We start from the raw sequence: 21,332 nt of genomic DNA, 5'->3' as shown, positions 1-21,332 counted from the left end.
TAACCCCTCATGTGTCAATAGCCCTTTTTGAAAAGTGTCTAGATATCATACGCCAACCTATTCTTGTTCTCATTCATTGATCAGACATGCTCAGTTTTGATGGGAGCTACTGATAAGCAATCAGAAACAGTGGACACTGGCTAATTTCCTTCTGTAATTTCACACAACAGCATTTCTGGGTAATCCACTTATTTTGCAAGGAGCAGAGATTGAACATGGGGCTTTAAAATTTTCAACAGTTAGTATGATTATGGAATTTACTCAGTCAATCATTGTAAAGCATGATGCACACTTTAATAACATAGCTGCAACAATACTGAAGCAAACACTTGTTAGTAATCTTTAATAAAATGTTTATAGGTAGCTTAGTTGTGCTGCAAGGAATAAATATTGCATTAACTTTAAATTGAATAATTTGAATGATAGATAATAATGGACACTATTTTCATGATGATCACATTTAATTGGTGTACTAATTGCTTAAATTAACCCTTGATTATTTGTTATAAGTCATCAAGGATAGACTGAGAAACTGCCACCATGTTACGAAATTGGCCACGATGGTATTCATTAAAATAAGAGTATATGCTTCATAAAGGATTTTATTATACTTTTTCTACTGGTGTACAAGTTACATTAAATACCTCTTACCTCTACTACGATTCCTAAATCTTTTACATAGTCCTTCTCTGTTTGAACCAGCTCATTTAGGACATACCTATAATAAGATGGAAAAATATGGAAGGATTGTAAATGGATGTATTACAAAATCTGTTTGGACAAGGTCTTTTTGTTCAGTTTGATATATTAATTATCAACCCTCTCCAAAACTTTGAAGATGAATTGCAGGGAATAAAGCACATTCATGAAACATGACAATCATCCCAAATAATGTCTATCAAATTATTGCTTGGGCTTAATAACTAACAATAAAGATCTTTAAAAAAATTTAGAAAATGAAATGTGTACAAGAAGTTGGACCAAAAAATGCTGGAAATTTACTGCAAGTCTCTCAGTATTTAACATTAAAAAAATGGTCAACAGTTTGAATTGAGGCCTTTCATTTCGCTATCAAAATTGTAATATTTCCAGCTTCCAGGAGATATTGAAAAGCTTGTGAATTTTAGGACAAAATCTAACTGAAGGATTCAAAAGACATCAGAACACCATGAACCAATGCTAAAGTGGTTTCGACAATCACCTGATCCAGATTGGCTTTCCACTTCATAAATCACCAAAAGACACCTGGTATTTATTGGAGTTGTAATTGATATTTCCACATAATATAGGTGTTCCATTTATAGTGACTCATTATTTTTATGCTAAGTTTGTCTTTTCCTTTGAGTACAAATTTAGCACTACTTCAGGCTTCACAGTTTACAATTGTATTGTACTACCTCACTGAATTGAAAAGCAAGTTATTTAAAATTCACTGTACACTGCACATATTGCAGTACAATTGATTCTTCCAAGGAAGTGCAAACAGGGATTAACTTTTGAGTCATGCCATGGATCACACCATGCATTCAAACTAATTTTTTCAATCTTGCTTGTCTAAAAAATATCAGCATTCTTGAGGACTTTGCTCATATCAAGCTGATGCATTTAAGTCAGAAGACATCCATGACAGTTAATCTTTTAACTCACATTTGAGTGAACAATGCCAAGTGAAGGAACCTGATTTCAAGTAGAATTCAGATCTCCAACTAAAGTCCAAGAACTAATATTAGCTTTGAACAGTGGGGTAACAGAAAACTGATGTGTAAATTTATACTTTTGATTCCGTTTATGGTTGGTGTATCAGACAATAATAGCAGGAGTGCTTCAGGATGCCTTAAAATAAATGTCTTATCAATGATATTCTGCACCATGGGGAAGCATGCAATTCTAGCAATGCCATATGCTTTCTTTACTTGCAGATCTTCATCTTGCAAGGGAGGACGAAATGATCTCAGCTCTCACTGAACAGAAAGCCTCCAATTTCTCCTATATGACAAAGGGCTGCAAACTGCAAGAATCTGTAAACTGGGTGTTAAAAAGGTGCAGCAGGGGGATGGTAATATCCATTTGGTCACTGCACCTCAGGAGGTCAGTGGCCACAGGTGTGTTGTGACCATTAGTGGTGAGGTGGTCTGGGCAAAATGGGGGAAAATTTGAGTTACACCCAGCACAGGATCTGAGACTTTGTGGATTTCAATGGGGAGCACACAGAGAAAGTAAATTACATTTCTACCTTACTTTGCTTGAGTTTATTAATTTTCAATTTTTTATAAATGTTTAAAAAATAATATTTTTCAACATCATTTAATTATTTCAGTTATAATATTTATTAAATGTCTCTGAATACCAGAGATATTCAAAAATTACTTGCAGCTTTTACAGCCTGTGAAGATTTGTGCAGGGCTTTGCCAACCATCAAGTCTTCAGAGCAATCTCAGAGGTGTCCTCAATATGCCATCAGAGGCATGCTGTCACTTAGAGTACAGCGCTTCCGGGCAATGAGAATGGCCTTCTGCCTCTGGATTGGCATGGGAAAATCACAGGCAGCAAATCCGGACGGGGTGGGTGGAATGGGATCACCATGATTTGCCCAATATATTTCAAATCCAAACCACACTGCGCACCCAAATTTTGCATAACAAAGCATGAATTAGTTTTCAGATTATATAATCCAGAGTTCTAGTTATCTCTAAATCTGCACATGATATAAAAGAATTTCAGGAAAAATAACCAATCTGAGTTCATTGATTGTAATCTATTTTCACATTTTGTAAGTGTAAGGAAAAATTTAGCTTACGTTCGTCCTTTAAGTGCCTTGGCCCGCTTTTCTTCCGCAAGATCTCCAGGTGACGTCAAAGAATTCATTGACTCAGGGCTAAGGGGATCTTTCAAGTTACTTCGATAGGAGCAGCCTGGTTCCAGAGACTAGTGGAGAATAATTGTTCAGTTACGAAACATACTTTAGATACTATGAAACATACTTCACAGGACAAGCAAAACTGATATATATAAATATGTTGCAATCATATCCTCATTGCTGTCACTGATGCCATCATAAACGATCCATAAAAAATCATCACTCCCACAAAGTTCAGGGAAATGAGTAATGTAATAGTTTCCAATTTTATAACTGATAGGAACCAGCTGAATATTATGTCATTCATTCCATTCTTGATGATGTTGTCACTGGCCCATCAGTAGAATAAAACAATGTGTTATGAAAGTTTCCTGTGGCATCCCCCTGAACGGAAAGTACGATTATTCTTTTTTAATGACTGTCTTCTATCTGCATAGAGCATTTTGATCTTCCAAATAGATTGAAATAGTAGTATTAATACTAATAGGGAACACTGAGAAAATCATTAAGAATAGTGTTAGTTATCTGATGAAGGGTCATAGACATGAAACACTAACTCTGTTTCTCTTTCCACAAATACTGCCTAACCTGCTGAGTAGTTCCAACATTTTTTGATTTCATACAGGAATACAAGCTTCAGGACAATTATCACACAGTGTATTCACACCAATAAGTCTTGTAACGGTACTGTAACAATTACTTGGAAGATTTCTAAATGAAAAGTTTTATGTCATGTCCTTTGAAAACTGGAATATAGTACCAACATATGAACATGATTAACTTGAGCCTCTGCAGGGTTGGAATATCATCTGAACAATCTATAATATATATATTTTCGAATAGGAAGAAGATCTCTTTACTTTGCAAATATTAGTTACTATCATTTCTGAGCCACTTAATGGAGAACAAGGGACAATCTACAATACTTGTGACCATCTTTGCTGTGGCAGAGATAGCACCATTGATCATGTCCAACATGGCAGCATTGCTAGCAATTCTTATTTCTGGCAATAATGAAGTAACCTTTATGGATGTGTTTCCTCTGGAAATCCAAGTTCATTATTGCAAACAGAAGTCCATCTTAAATATCTCCTTTTTGCATTGAAATGTTTGCAGAGATGTTGACAAAAATACATAATTGTTTCAAATGTTAAGATGGGTTTATCACAAAATCTACAGTTTACAGATTGAAGTGGAAATGAACAATGCCTTTCAGCAATAACAACCTGTAGATATTCAAAACTCATTTTTGGATTCAGGCCATACAGAAACTCTAAACCCATGAGTTTTGAAAAGCCCCTTTTTCTCTAGCAACAGCATGTTTTTAACAATAACTGAACAAATAATTTTGATTGTGAATCTTTGATCTGTTACATGTGGATCTGAAAAAAAATGAACAATCATAAACCGCTCCTTAACTCATTGCATTGCTGATATTCAAACTTTATTTTTGACTGTGGTTTGCAACACTCTAATATTTTAAAGCTATAGTAGACATTTTTATTTCTAATATCCATATCATTAAGGAAGGAGATTGGACTATACTTGTTTTGCAGACATTTAGTAATAGGGCTTACTGTTCACGTCAGTATTATTTTCCCAAATATTTTCTTTCTTTGCAAAAGCTTGCTAAAAAGAAAAGCTATGCTTAGGTGCTTATAAAATGGTAAATATAGCAGAAAACTGACTTGGTTGATTATGATTTTATAATGGAGAAAATGCTCTGCTAATTGGTTGATTGTGATCAGCTTGTACTAGTCCCATTAGGGTTCCATTATATATAATGGAAGCGGAGGCTTCAGTCGGCTGAAATGTAAATTGTACAGACCAGAATAAAACAAAATTCAATCCCATCACAGAAGCCACAGCAATCAAGTGCAATGGTTTTTCTAACACTGTCATTCTAAAGACACAAAGAAGAAAACACAAGCATTATTTATTTCCTTTTATGACATCAGGACATCCCAAGGTATTTCAAAGCAATGATGCTGTTTTTTTTAATGTAGTCACTGCTATAGGGTAGGAAAAGACAACAGCTGATTTGCACAGGTAGGTCCAACAACAATGAGATAAATGTGTAGACAATGTTTTCTTGACACTGACAGTGGGAGGATACCCTGCTCTTCTTTGAATATTGCAGTGGGGTATTTTGCATCCAGCTGAGAAAATAGTGTGAGTGTCTCAGCTAAAAAATGGTGCTTCTAGTAATGCAATCCATTTCTATGCACTGAACTGTCAATCTTGATTATGTGCTCAGGTCTTTGGAATGGGGTCAAACTGGCTGAGGTAAAACTGAGTCAGGGTTGTCATCCAATCATATTCCATTTAGTAAGCACTACTCTTAGAACTGAAATAACTTGTTGTGCTAAAAATGTAGTAATTGAAAGAGGCACCATAATTCCAATTTGGTTTTTTTTTGAAACTCTAAACTTACCAGTTTACTTTTAACCAACTTTTCGATTGCACTGACAAGGTCCGCAGCACTGGGAATTTCAGGAGCACTCTGACGGGCAGTATGCAAAGAGGACTGCAGGGTTAGAATGGAAGGGAACATTACCAGCAGTACGAGCAAGAAAAGGAAGGAGGAAAATAAAAAGCCATTAGTAATTCTATAAGGAGAGAAAAGGTAGAGGAAGTAGAGCACACAATTATGGAAAAAATTGCAGTAGGACAGTTAAACAGCAAGGCATTATTATTAGCAAGGCCCAATCACTTTTTCATGAAAAACGGCTATGGGAATCTATCAATAGATGCTGAGTCTTTATCTGCTAAGGTACATTTTCAATTTTATGCCCAACTACGTTTTCAACAAAAAGAAAAATTGTCAAGCAGCTTTTCAACCTGGTTAGTTTTATATCCTGAGATCAAGTTCAAAATTTACCCCAGTGCTGCAGGTGTTTGTCAGAAATCAGCACAATATTTTTGTTGTTTTTGAAGCCATCTGTGTGCTTACCCACCCAACTCCTGTGCCTGTGAAGTTATCCACCAGTTCCAATAACTGTGCAGTTACCCACCTAATTCCTGTGCCGGTATGTTTACCCACCTAACTCCCATATCTTCTGTCTCTGAGGTTATCCACTCAATTCCCATATGCTTGCCTGCATGGTAACCCAGCCAAGTCATGTGACTAAACAACCTATCAACTCTCATGATTTTGTTACTAGAAACTAGAATTCAAACTTGCATCCGGAATGGCTAACTAACATTTATACCCGTACTGTGTCTGCCAACTCAAGGCCACAATGATACCATAACCATTTAAGACACCAAGGACCAAACCACTTACTTACAAAAATAATAACAAACAGTACCGCATTCAATTGTGCTAAGTGAATGTAGATCCAGCATACGAATGCAAAAGCCTAATTTACGTATCTGAAGGGCTTTAAGAACAATATTATGTTTTTAAAAGTACATAGCTGGAAGTGTGTTAAACATAGAACATAGAAAAGTACAGCACAGGAACAGTCCCTTCAGCCCACGATGTCTGTGCCGACCATACTGCAAATTTAAGCTAATCTCATCTGCCTGCACATGGTCAATATCCCTCCATTCCCTGCCTGTTCATGTGCCTGCCTAAATGCCTCTTAAACATTGCTATCATTATCTGCTTCCACCACCTCCTCAGCAGCACGTTCCAGGCACCTACCACTCTCTGTAAAAAAATTTGCCTCGTAAATCATTTTTGAATTTTCCCCTCTCATGTTAAAGCTATGTCCTCTAATATGTGACATTTCCAACCTGAGAAAAAGACCGACTATCTACCCTATCTATGCCTCTCATAATTTTATTTACTTCTATCAGGTCTTCCCTCAACCTTCAATGCTCCAGGGAATATAATCCAAATTTGTGTAACCTCCCTTTATAGCTAATACACTCCAATCCAGACAATGTCCTTGTGAACCTCTTAAAACAAGCGAGGAGTTATTTCTTGTCAACATACTGATAAAAGTTATCTCTTGCTGAACATAACATATTTATTTGACCAAATGCATTGATAATTGGAAATGCAAAATAAAGCTATCAGTAGATTTACTGCATCTAAAGTTAAATAATGGAGAAACAGATATACTGAGATAGGGTAAGAACTATTTAGAATGACAATTAGAAAACAATTACCTGACATGAGATAAATGCTGTTTGATTTCAACATTCAAAATTAATTAAGTATACCAATCAAATGAGATTCAAAGGAGTGTGGACAGTTATATCACTTAGCCCGAGAAAGCAAATGGGGTATAGAATTCGCTTAATCACATTGCAATCTAAGGCTGTCTCCAGGGAGCTTGATGTGGCTGTGAAAGAACAAGGATTTACTTGGAGATTAAGCCAATCAAGTAATGGAAGCACTTAACAGCCAAAAAAGACTCTGAGAGAGAACAAAATTTGAATTGTTTGGAAAGAAGTGTGTGAGTAAGTCTCATATGTTCTATTGTTTTAAGTTTAACTGAATTAAGTTGAAGACTTTTTTGTATTGGTGCGAATCTTTATAAATTTTAAGAACCAGAGCAAGTCTCCACAATATGTTAATGGATTAACAGACCCCGAGCCTGATCATTTGCTAACAGTCACAGCTCCAGGTACATATTTGAAATGGTTACATAGAACAAACCATGAAGGTGAAGTTTAGATGGAAGCAGACAATTAAAGAGAAAGGGAAAAAATTTACAAGATCTTAAGAAGCAACATAATCGATTGGCATTGTTTACCATGGCTGGAGGAGGATAGGGCAAAGAGTGAGAAGCAACTAAAAGGGAAATAGGAGGCAGCTTAAGGTGCTAGCCTGCTTCTGCAGCTGAGTGGCAGATCACCCTCACATCTGGATGTCTTTTTGATTTCTGCTCAAGTATAGATGGTGATATGTAAGATGGCTCAATAGCCTTGTTTGACATTCCATGCAGCTCTTCCTATAAGCTAGCAAGAAAGCACTCCTGGATGGAAGTAGATGTGACTTGAGGCTGAAGGTAAGATAAGATTTCTGTATGAGTCACATGTACATCGAAACACACAGTGAAATGCATCTTTTGCGTAGTGTTCTGGGGGCAGCCTGCAAGTGTTGCCATGCTTCTGGCGCCAACATAGCATGCCCACAACTTTCTAACCCGTACGTCTTTTTGGAACGTGGGAGGAAACCGGGGCACCCGGAGGAAACCCACACAGATATGGGGAGAACGTACAAACTCCTTACAGACAGCGGCCGGAATTGAACCGGTGTCACTGGTGCTGTAATAGCATTGCGCTAACCGCTACACTACTGTGCCTGTCAAAACTGGAATGCTGCACTGCGGCTGGAGATCCTCATGCAGGTGTACACTTGTGCACTTGCTGTCTTGTCACCCAAATGGTTCTCTATAGTTATTGCCAGATATCTGTTCCAGGGTATCAGATAGATTAAGTGGCAACTGGATGTCTTCCTTGATGCGATACCATTGAAAACCTGACAGGCTGTAAATTTGGTGTTCTAAAATTGTAGTTAGTTAGACATTCACATATCTGGGTGCTGCAATCTATCCTACTATCCCATCTTTAGGAATGGGGGCCTCGACATACTCAGATCATTGACTGAAGCAAGGTTTGGAGCAGGTCTGACTGGCAATTTAACATTATTATGCAGCCTCTTCTACCTATCACCTAATGTGTCTGTCTTACCTTTTCTTAAACTTTAATAAATGGTATTCCCATGTAGAAATCCATAGATGGTGATATTCTCATACACAAGAATCTGATAAACAATCAGTATGAAGGGTCACAAGAAGCTTTCTAATAACAAACAAGAATGACCGAACAAAAGCAGGAATGGCTTACAAATATTGAACCTTCTAGCTCTCTCCCCTTTAAATGAACTTCCCCAGCTATTTCCTTAAATAACGCACACACTGATGGTCTTGCACACCAAACTTTAGGAGATTGTGTGCAGGATACTCACTCTAATTTCTGTAGTTAAATAATGTTCCTCTCAATTTTGGACCAGAATTACTGGTGCCTCTGACCTCCTGGTTAGATTCAGGGTGTTTTTAATAGAGCCAGAACTGCTCCACCATTATCACAATTCTGGAAAAACTGAAACAGCCTAATAGACGAGAAGTGGCAGAAATGGCCATTACTTACAAAACTCTTTGCCATCAACAGGTGATAAAAGGCAATCAGGTGTTGGACTGCTCTACCACCTGCCTACAGACTTGACTGCACCTTAAGCTTCTTCTCAATCCATTTTAACTTCTATCTGAGACAATCTTTGCTATAATGCCATTGACTCTTTTTGGTACACGTCCGTGATTCGCTAGGCTATTTAACTCTATAGAGAATAGCCCATCAGTCTCCATACACAGGAATACAATTCTCATTGGAAGATGTTGTATCACAATTCCCACAATGCATTTTACCCAGCCTTTTCCATTTGTGAAATAGAATGTTTTCCAGGAAGGTATCCCTTTTGTAAATCAAGGAATTTAAGTGTCTGACTTAAATACCTCATTTAAGTGTCTAACTTAATTTCACATCATTTCCATTATCTGAACAGGGATGGCCCTTGTAAAGAGTAAAATAATTTTCCAGTTCTTGGAAAGAAAGCAAACATTGGATGAAAAAATAAAATGAGGAAACTTTGACAACTCCACTTACCTGCCCAAACCCTATAAAAGACTTGATTCTTCTCCAGGCTAAATACCTGTTTCAGCCTTAAAAATACTTAATGACTCAACATCCATCATAGAGAATGCAAAGATTCACAACCTTTAGAGAAGAAAATCCTTTTCATTTTATTCTCCATTCACCAGTGTCTTATCCTGAGATTATGTCCTCTTGATCCATGCCGCAAGGGAAAATGTTCTTACTGCATTAACCTTCAGAATAGGTATGCTGAGGAATGAAATATCAGTCTGGTGAAGCTGCATCTCAGGACTACATATGTGTTGAAGAGCAAAAACAACATGCAAAAGGCAGAGCTAATGTGAATTCACAACCAACATATTGGATCGAAGCTCCGTAGATCTGTCACATCAAGTCAAGAATGGCAGTGGAACTAAACAGCTAACAGAAGGAGGAAGCTTCAAGAACATCCCATCCTCAATGATGACAGGGCTCATCATCCAAGAATTAAAAACAAGGCTAAACATTCACAACAACTGTTCAGCCAATAGTGCCAAGTAGATGAACAATCTCAACTTCCTCCTCAGATTTGCACCATTACAGAAGCCAGTCTTCAGCCAATTTATTTCATTCCAGGTGAACAAAGGATAAACAAACTAGTAGCATCCCTTGCTGACAGCACTCAATACAGAAACATCCTGACCATACTACTGGAGGTTTGTACACAGAATCAGTCTTTCCTCTAGCCAAATTGTTCCAGTGCAGTTACAACACTGGCATCTACCTGACAATGTGGAAAACTACCCAAGTATGTCCTGATCATAAAAAGCAGAACAAATCCAATTCAGCTCACTGTCACCCAACCAACCTATTCTCAATCATCAGCAGACTGATGGAAGGTGCCATCAAAGTGCTGTAAATTGTCCTTACTTACCAATAATTTGGTCAGCAATATCCAATTTGGGTTTTACCAGGGCCTTTCAGTTCCAAACCTCATTAATGCCTTTGTCCCAGCATGGACCAAACAGCTGACATTCAGCAGAGAAGTGAGAGTGCCCTTGACTTCAAGACAGCATTTGACTGAGTGTGTGATTGAAAAGCCTTGGTGAAACTGAAGTCAATGGAAAATATTCCAATGATTGGAGTCATACTTTGCACAAAGCATGATAGTTGTGGTTGTTGGAGCTCAATCATCAGAGACCCAAAACATCACTGCAGAAGCTTCTATGGTTCAAGTATCTTCAATTGCTTCATCAAAGACCTTCCCTTTGCTGCAAGGTTAGATGTAGGGCATTCATTAATAATTGGACAGTGTTCAATTCTATTTGTAATGCATTGGAAAATGAAGCAGCCCTCACCTGCATGCAGCAAGACCTAATAACTTTCAAGCATTGCTTGATAAGAGGCAAGTAACAATTATAACATAAAAGTGGCAGGCAATGACCATCTCCAACAAGAGAGAATCTAACTACCAGTATTGCTATTCAATGGCATCACATTCACTTAGTCCCTGGCATCAATGTCCTGGGATCTCTATTGATCAGAAACATAAATACAGTGGCTACAAGAGCAAATCAGTGGCTGGGTATCCTGCAGCAAGGCATTGATCTTCTGATGCTCCAAAGCCTTTCCATCATCTATAGGCACAGATCAGGAACATGATGGAATACTGTTCATTTTCATGATGAGAGCAGCTCCAACAGAAAAGATGTGTAGAAAAGATTCACGAGGATGTTGCCAGGACTGGAGGGCTTGAGTAATAAGGGGAAACTGGATAGGTTGGGACTGTTTTCCCTGGAGTGAAGAAGGTTGAGGGGTGACCTTACAGAGGTTTATGAAATCAATAGGGGAATAGAAAGGGTGGATGGCCACAGTCTTTTTCCCAGGGTAGGGGAGACTAAAATGAGAGGGCATAGGTTTAAGGTAAGAGGGGAAAGATTTAAAGGGGACCTGAGGGGAACGTTTTTCACATAGAGGGTGGAATGAGCTATAGAAACGAGCTACCAGAAGAAATGGTAGAGGAAGGAATAATTACAACTTTAAAAGACTTTTGGACAGGTATACGGAAAGGAAAGGTTTGGCGGGATATGGCCAAATGCAGGCAAATGAGATTAGCTCAGATAGGCATCTTCGTTGGCACAGATGAGTTGGGCTGAAGGATCTGTTTCCATGCAGTATAACTCTATGACTGTACGACTCTGCAACTCTCAAGTACTATCCAGAACAAAGTGGTTTGCTTGATTGGCATCCTATCCGCCACCCTAAGTATTCATTCCCTCCATCACATGCTCAATGCAACTGTTATATGCACTTTTCACAAAATATACAGTTGTTACTCATTGAACCCACTCTGACAGCACCTTCCAAATCTACAGCCTCTACCATCATGAAAGACAAGAGTATCAGGTGCATGAGAACACCATTAGTTACCGATTCCCCTCCAAGTTGCACAGCAACCTGACTTGGAAAAATCTCACTATTCCTTTGTTGCTGGGTCAAGATCTTTACACTGCCTAAACTGCATTTTGGGGGTACTTTTAGCAGAAGGGCAGCAGTGATTCAAGGAGGTGGAGCAATGCCACCTTTCAAGAGCAATTAGGAATAGGCAATAAATGCTGGCATTGACAGTGACACCAATAGTTTGAGAAATGAATAAACAATGGAACTAGTGCTGAGATTTCGACAGCAGTTATGGCAATATCAGAGAATTGTGCCAAACAATCAAGTGGCAATATCAGCTCATACAAATGTATAATTTACAAAACTCAAAACCAATGCCAAAGCAATTTAACAAGTATTGTCGTTCAAATTAAAGTGGGATCATTGCTATGCTATGAAATAGTTTGTCAGCTGCCTTCTTTGTAATTCAGTTTTGATAGTTAAACCTTTAACAGATTTTATAGAAACAATGATGTGAAGAGTGTAATACTACCCTTGTAAAACATCACAAATATTAGTTTTCACAAATCAAGTTGCTTTCAAACCAAATTATTGAAGTTATTTCAAAATGACTGGGTTATTTATTAGATTAAATATAGTTCATACATTAGGAAAAAAGTGAAATGCTGCAAAGTTGTTTTGCACAACACTGTGTAAAACTATTTGATCTTCCATAAAAATTACTCAGACACTTGGAAAAAAATGTCAATTTTTTTTAACTGTTATTCTACTTTACTCCAACTATCGACAATTTGTGTGGCCTGTTCTGTTCTCTATTTATCTTCCTATCTATATTCCTCTCTCTGCTCTAAGCCGCAATCTAATTACTTGGCTAAATAAAAGAAAAAGAAAAGAAAGGTAATTCTTGCTGCTAATTGTTTAAAATACTTTTAATATTATTAAATCAATGAAGGCACTTAAGAACATGGTTTTAAAATGTTTCCTTTTATGAATAAAGAAAACAGAAAAAGGCTGCATCAAAAAAGTGGAAGGTGTGCAAAGGCTTGGTGGAAATGAAGAGGTACAGAGTCAAACACTGAGGGAAAAAGCAGAATGCCAAAAAAGGAACATTAAAGACCAAATGGTTTCCAAGTACAAAAGGAAATATGTGACACAGTAGCTTATGTAATGTTATGACACATTAAGAGATACTTGCTCGTCTTTACCCTTGCGAACCTATATGCAAAGAGATATAACTATCTATGCTGACATTGGAAAGAATATTCACTGTACAGTGCTTGTAAAAACAAACACAGGTTCAAAGCAAGGACACTATCATGTATTTTGACATTACCATCATACTAAACAGGCTACACTATTAAGAGTGTCAGGAGCCCAAATGAGCACCTAGAAACATTGTGAGTCATCACCTGGCTTATGAATGTAGCAGGGCACACCAAAAGCAACACTAGGCACATCTTAGAAGGATGTACTATTATTATCTGTGCATTAACCATCACACAGATAATAGTAGTACATCCTTTCATTAATTGCCTCCGAAACCATGGACGTAAATGAGCCTGTGATCTCAGAACCAGCCTCTGAGTACTATCTTCCAATAGATTTTGTCTCCTGTCTTAGCATTTAATCAACAATATGAAAATTATTGTGCCTTTGCAAGAATGGAAGAACTTATATAGAACAGCCAATTCTACCCCAAGGAACCTGTTGTTGCATATATCCACATCCAGTGCATCTTCCAGGCTGCTTAACCAATGCTTAATCTAAGAAGTAAGGTGAAGAGTTTGAGCTAAAGAATGACTAGGATCTTCAATTATAGGTCAGTGTAGCAGGAAGTCCTCGTATATCTCCATCTTCACTCTAAATCTGGTTCCTTGCTTACTCCTGGCTCAAACAATAGACCAATGAAAACCATTCTATTGTTTGCCTAATGGTTCTTATTCATTAAAAAACCATTTGTACCTATTCTATAAATCTCAGGTTTAACCTGTATTGGGGCTTTTCTGTCATTGGTGAAAGACTATATTGCTCATTGTCTTTGATATGCCTTAAAAAAATGTGTCCTAAAAATTGCATCCACGATTACTCTGGGAGCATTAATAATAAACAATCATGTTAGATCCTATTTATTTTCCAAAATTGTAATGAGACTTTTCAGATGCAGGTACGGAAGGTCTAATGGAAGTTAATCACAATGCAGATACAAAATAAACCTGAAGATAAATTCAAGTTGTCCTTATAATCAAATATCTATCAATCTCACTCCAAATAACCTCGAGGGAGGTGCAATAATTCAATTTTCAGTCATCTAGGTAAGCACTGTATTGCACCTAAACAGAATTTGAAATAACTGAATACCCATTGCACCGGTGTTGCCTTTCTGAAAGAAAATATCAAAGGCTATTATCCCTCCTGCTCTTTTCCATAGCCTCACAATATTTATTTATTCTTACTTATCTTATTCCATTTTTAAGGTTGTTGTTGAAATGCTCCTACATCTTTGCAGACAAAAGCAATACAGATCACTAAGGAAAAAAAAATTCGCCTCATCTCCCCTTACTTCTGCAACCATTATTTTAAAAGTCTTTTCTTTAGACTGCAAATTGCTTCTGCCTTATCTACTTTCTTAAACCTCACAGTAATTTTGAACACTTCCATTAAATCTTCCTATGGCCTGTAATTTCTTGAGCCATCATGGGTGCTTGGTAGAAGTTACAATTCATTAAATCAAGTTGGATATTGATATATAGGCAGTTCCTGGTTTACATAAGAGATCTGTTCCTGAGAAATGTCTGTAAGCTGATTTCTCTGTAAAACAGAAATGTCTGTTTTCTAGAGCTAGCCATATTGTATCGCCCTACATACACTTGCTATAGTTCTTTCATTTTATCAAACATTCACCCTGATACTAGCCGTAATTAAACTGAATGAATATACACTGTACTGGTCATTCGTAATCTGGTGAGCCCCTGTATTAGATGTTGAACTAAAGGATAATTAGTTTAAATGTGGGTTCAATTGTGATTCAGCAGGCCGTTTAACAACAGAAAATATTTTGTTTAGTGTGTATTATGTTCTCTTAATTTGACTGTGTCTTTTTGGAGCCCACCTCTTAAGGGCATCATCAGCTGAGCTTTTGCATAGTTGCCACGTCAAACAATTTAATTTCACTAAATAGTGCCATATTTAAGATGGTTTCTTTAAAATACTTTTGGGGTTAAACATTCATGATGGTGAAGTGGTTAATTCACAAACACTGTTCATGAGGAGTTGTATTAATTGTGTGATAAGCATCAGTTATTTTAGACGGTGTGAAACAAAAGTAGTTATTGCCCAAATACAAAAGGAAAAGTTCTACATAAATTCTAAGGAATTAACACTTTATTTACCTAACCGTTAACACAGTGAGAAGACAAATTACCAGAGTTTTTAGGAAAAAAAGTATAAAAATGCCACCCTACTCCTCATGTTGATGATAGGTCCTATGAAATAATTTGATTCATTATTATGCTGATATTAGACCACTGAGTTACATACACAATCCTCTGGTGAAGGATCATTGTCAATGATTTTCATTGGTGGAGGAAGAGGGGTATGGGACTCATCATCTGGCTCATCTTCTCCTCCACTCTGCATTCCAGATGAAGACTTAGATAAAGTGCCGCTGGGTGGTTCATCCTTCCTTCCTTTCTGTTAAGAAAAAATATCCATGAATAATTAAAGAACATACATTACTTCAGTGCCTTAAGTCTTGGTTGATTTATAGTCATGCAAAAGTTTTGAATAACTTGAAAGAGCTCCTTTAAAAGTTCACAGACAGTTCAACACAGCTAAATTGCTTTCCTGGACTTCATGGCAAGTACAGGTATATTTTCTTCCTCCATTTCTCTGCTCATCAAGACTATATATATGAACTGAACACACTTTGAAAAGCATCAAAAGGCTCCAAAAGGCACAACCCTCCCCACTATCAAGAACATCTTCAAGAGGTGGTGCCTCAAGAAGGCAGCATCCATCATTAAGGACCCTCACCATCTGGGACATGCCCTCTTCTTGTTACTACCATCAGGGAGGAGATACAGGAGCCTGAAGACCGACATTCAATGTTTTAGGAACAGCTTCTTCCCCTCCACCATCAGATTTCTGAACAGTCCATGAACCCATGAACACTACCTTGTTATTGCCCATTTGCAATATTTATTTATTTTTGTAACTTCTGGTAATTTTTATGTCTTGCATTGTACTGCTGCCAAAAAACAACAAATTTCACAACATATGTCAGTGATCCTGATTCTGATTCAATAATTCACCAGAATTGTCATTATTTATGAGCGAGAAATATTGCACAATGTACTTAACATCTGAGCTAACAGGAAGTTCATGGACAGTTCATAGTATATTAGTTTTATTAAATAAGGTTACAAAAAATGTTTACAGTTGTTCCAGAAGCAACATACCTCATCCGCACTATCTTCCTGAGGTGCGTTTTCATTCTCCCCTGTTTTGGGTGATGCTGGATCTATGCCAGGTTTGCCATTCCGGCCTCTTTTCTGTTTGACAATTTTCCTGTTATCAGCCTTGCCACTGCTGAGTCTACGAACAGGACTAGTCAACCATTTCTTCAATGTGTTTCCAGAACGTTTGGGTCCTGGGGAATTCTGCATGGAACTTAACGAAGGCTGAGGTTGAAGGCTTGAAACAGATTCAGATTTAGTTCCATTGTCATTCGGTGAATAGGCATCTAGAAAAGGAACAGACAAAACATTACTTTAACAACCTTAAATCAGAATTTATATGTATTATACAATATAGCAAGCTTCTTCTGTATAGTTCTCTTGCTTGACATTCTCATGAGACTACTGGTTGCATTGTGGACATTCATCTTTTGAATGTAATTTAAACTCTTATGTTCATACCCAAGGAGTTAATAAATTAGATAAGCATGCCTGCAACTCACCAAGTCTTCTTGGACTTGGTCACAGGATACAATGAGAAGGACAAAGCACCTTCCCACTGGAAAAAGACAACAGTGGGATAATCATCAGTGAGGCTCCCATCCAACTCTTTCTTCTTGTAGAAGCTTATGTTGGTCCACCCTTAAACCTAAAGAAGGGGTTTGTTGGGCAAGGATTCTGGGAGATTTCATGCAGTTTTCTAAAACTAAATTATTATTGCATGGTAAAGAATGGCAGGTCAAATCATGTGATAAAGAATGTATATTTAAAATGCAAAACCTGAATGATTCCCTGATGAAATTAACCAAGAAAGTTAGATTTGATTTTTAAAGATTAGGGAAAACAAATTTTCTAGTTCCTGAAATGTTAGCTAAAAAGGTTTCAGCTGTTAAAAGGTAGTCCAGTCAACAGTAATCACCATAATCAGCTGGACTCCTACAAGTTGTAGGCATTTTAGCATCCAAATATGTACTATGGAAGACATTCAGATGCCAACTACAAAACCAGTGAACACAGACCAAAGACAGACTGTTTTATTGCCCAGCAAGCCTTATTGGAATGAATGGGCACAATTTGTGGGACTGATTAGCACTATCCCAGAAGCTTTTTACAAGTAGACATGAAGTTAATGTCAAAAAGCAGAAGACACCTGCTTGGTATCACAGCAACAGTTCATTTCTGTCAGCTCAACCTTTTACTCTATGGTATATCACAGCATAACCTTTGTATTATAGCTCCAGATGGCAAAAAGACAACTGTATTACTTTTCTCTCACACAAAGAACAGAAATTGAACACAAAATTCAGATCCACTTCTGATAAAGATGTCACTATGTATTTAATTAAATATCTCCTATCATTACTTAATAAGCACATAGCACAGCTGGGCCATAAATCAGTCCAGGCTGGAGCCTTTCTTGTCAACTTTTATTTATGATTCAGATAATATTAATAGGGTTATGTTTTTATTTTTATTTGAGCCCATCCGAAAACCACAACTTTTAGGTTTTCATGCTGCCGGCATATTTCATGTTGCCATTTAGTATATAAAGACATCACAAATCACTAGTTCTTTCAATGATTTGTGATCTCTTAATGAGCATTGAAATAAAGCTACTTGTGATTACAAAATGGGGAGCTTATGAGTGATTCATGTCCCAACTATCAAAGCCATTCTTTCACTTACAGAACACATGTCAGGAGTGTGACGGGATACTTGCCCACTTGCCTGGGTAAGTGCAGCTCCAACAACACTCAAGAAACTCAAGAAACTTGACAGCATCCAAGATAAAGTGGACTGTTTTATTCATCCTGAATAAATTCGTTGAAATCTCACGTCCATCTCATGTGCTATTCTTACACCACTGCAACAGTGTTCTTTTTATGTCAAAACAGTACTATGTTGTGGATAATTTTAATTCCCAATATATCTGGGTTAGTATCGAATAGAATGTAAACACTTACTTAAGTCACAGAATCAAAATCTTGCTGGTGCTGCAAACTTAAGTCCAGAATCAAAATCACCTGAACCTCAGTCATCAAGCTGCGGTATGCAAAGGATATTTGTGTTTGCAGACATTTGGAGGCAGAGCAAGAAGATTTTGTCAATTTGTTCACCAAAGCACGAGAGGATTCACTCAAAATCTGCAAGACCACAACCAAGCTGAGCCACACTGCCCTATGACTGTGAAGGATTATGATGAAACCCTGGAAAATGTCGACCCCTTCCCATATCTGAGGAGCAACCTCTCGGTAAAGGGAATCATCAATAATGAAATTTACTGTAACCTTCAATTACTTTGGTCAATTGAGGATAAGGGTATTTGAAGATGAAGACCTCAGACCTGGCACCAAATTCATGATCTACAAGGCCGCCATGATCCCTGCCCTCATACTTGCTTCTGAGACCTGAAATACCTTGAGCAGGCAACTCAAGGCACTGGAAAATTATCACTACTGTCTCTGCAAAACCCTCTATCGGAAAGATAAGTGAATCGACATCAGCATCCCATCTCAGCCAACATCCCCAGCAATGAAGCCCCAGTTACTCTTAGTTGGCTTTGTTGGATAGGCCACATTGCTTGCAAGCTGGACACCAGACTCCTGAAACAAACACTATTCCAAACTCCATTACAAGAGTAAGTTACCAGGCAAACAGAGAAAGTGCAAGATGTGCTCAAAACTTTCTTGAAAAGTTCAACACCTTGAATGACTCCTGGGAATATCACAAGATCACAAGACAAGGGAGCAGAAGTAGGCCATTCAGCCCATCGAGTCTGCTCCAAAGAAGACTCCAAAAAAGAAATGAGAAATTGGGCGGGGGGGGGGTGGGGGAAAGAAAACCACACTATTCTAACCCCAATTTCCGGCCTTATCCCCATATCCCTTGATACCCCGACTATTTAGATATCTATCTATCTCTTCCTTAAACGCATCCAGTGATCTGGCCTCCACTGCCGTATGTGGCAAGGAATTCCATAAATTCACCACCCTCTGGCTAAAGAAATTTCTCCTCATCTCTGTTTTAAACCTGTACCCTCTAATTCTAAGATTGTGCCCGCTGGTCCTGGACTCACCCACTAAGGGAAACAGCTTGACCACATCTACTCTGTCCAGTCCTTTCAACATTTTAAATGTCTCTATGAGGTCCCCTCTCATTCTTCTGTACTCCAGTGAGTACAGTCCAAGAGCTGACAAATGCTCATCATACGTAAGCCCTTTCATTCCGGGAATTATCCTCGTAAATCTCCTCTGAACCCTCTCCAACATCAGCACATCTTTCCTAAGATATGGGGCCCAAAACTGTGCACAGTATTCCAAATGAGGCCTCACTAGTGCCCCGTAGAGCCTCATCAACACTTTCTTACTTTTGTACACTATACCTCTCGAAATGAATGCCAACATAGCATTCGCTTTCTTTACCACTGATCCGACCTGGTGGTTAACCTTTAAGGTATCCTGCACGAGTACCCCCAAGTCCCTTTGTACTTCTGTACTTTGAATTTTCTCCCCTTCTAGATAATAATCTGCCCACTTATTTCTGTTTCCAAAGTGTACAACTGCATATTTCTCAACATTGAATCTCATCTGCCATTTCCTTGCCCATTCTCCTAAACTATCTAGGTCTCTCTGCAACCTTCCTGTCTCCTCAATACTCTCTACTCCTCCACCTATCTTGGTGTCATCCGCAAACTTAGCCACAAAACCATTTACTCCATCATCCAAATCGTTAATGTACAAGGTAAAAAGAAGCAGCCCCAACACCGACCCCTGCGGCACACCACTAGTAACCGGTAGCCAACCAGAACAAGATCCTTTTATTCCCACCCTTTGCTTCCTGCCAACCAGCCAATGCTCCACCCATTCTGTTATCCTACCTGTAATTCCATGACCTTTCATCTTATTAATCAGTCTCTTATGCGGCACCTTGTCGAAGGCCTTTCGAAAGTCTAAATACACAACATCTACCGCCTCTCCCTTATCTACCCTACCTGTGATTTCTTCAAAAAACTCCAACAGGTTGGTCAGGCAGGATCTTCCCTTCACAAAACCATGTTGGCTAGGACCTATCTTGCCTTGCACCTCTAGATATTCCATAACCTCATCCTTGAGGATCGATTCCAATAATATCTTGCTCATGATTGCTCAAGAGTGGAATAAGAACATTCGGAATGGTATTGAGAACCTCAAGGTCATTGATTGGGACCATACAGAAGCCCTGCACAGGTGGTGGAAGGAGTGGACACCCCATAAACTGTCCACTTGCCCACCTTCAGCCCCTTTTGTGGAAGAGTCTGTGGCTTCCACACTGGTCTCTTTAGCCACCTCAAAACCAACAAAAGTTATCCTCGATCCTGAGACTGCCTAAGAAGAAGAATGTTAATGAAAGAATTTTAAGTTTCCAAAGGTTGACTTCTGTCAGAATAACATATGAAAGATGTTCTCTATGGACATTTAGAGTGATAGGAGTTCAGAATTTTAATACAAACTGTTGTTGCCTGAGGAACATTTGAACCAATGTGTTTGTAAGACAAGTTGCAGCTGCAACCAGAACAATTGCAGATCAACAGCCAAGAAGTTGAACATTAATTGTGAGCCAAATACCCCAGAGCTAAAACTCCCCATATTGCCTGTGTGCATCATATTGTGAAAAGACTACTGGCTCATCTTATTTTATTGGAAGTATTAAATGCAAGATATTTGAGGGAAAAAATAGCATTCCTCACATTTACAAAGCTCCGTTCTTGCCCACAGCCTTTGACAGTTTCAAAGTGTATATCACTGATCTAACATACCTCCTATGAAGGATGAAGAAAGTTAATAATTGACAGCGAATCCAGGACTAAGCCTGATGGCGGCAGTGAAACAAGAATAAAATATCACTAAGGCATTACAGACGATCAGGAAGACTTACTCTGCCAGAGTAAAAGTGACAAACAAACCAATCTAGTAACTGGTTAAAAAGCAAAGTACTGCAATTTAAACATAGGAAAAGCAGCAAGTCAGGCACCAAATGTGGAGAGAAACAGAGTT

General features: G+C 38.1%; 1 protein-coding gene across 2 annotated transcripts in view; it reads right to left on the bottom strand.

Annotated features, from left to right (window-relative positions):
- LOC127574135 (kalirin-like) overlaps positions 1–21,332 on the bottom strand; it is a 500,886-nt gene that overhangs the window by 29,337 nt on the left and 450,217 nt on the right. For both annotated transcript variants that reach the window (XM_052022913.1, XM_052022991.1), the window contains 4 exons: positions 16,303–16,586; positions 15,383–15,535; positions 2,798–2,925; positions 652–718 (listed from right to left, as the gene is read on the bottom strand). In XM_052022913.1, the coding sequence (XP_051878873.1) occupies positions 652–718; positions 2,798–2,925; positions 15,383–15,535; positions 16,303–16,586 (632 nt within the window). The remainder of the gene's footprint in view (positions 1–651; positions 719–2,797; positions 2,926–15,382; positions 15,536–16,302; positions 16,587–21,332) is intronic.

This window comes from Pristis pectinata, chromosome 1 (assembly GCF_009764475.1).
Source record: "Pristis pectinata isolate sPriPec2 chromosome 1, sPriPec2.1.pri, whole genome shotgun sequence".
Classification (NCBI taxonomy): domain Eukaryota; kingdom Metazoa; phylum Chordata; class Chondrichthyes; order Rhinopristiformes; family Pristidae; genus Pristis; species Pristis pectinata.
Note: the sequence above shows the minus strand (reverse complement) of the source record. Positions and strands in the feature narration are given on the sequence as shown.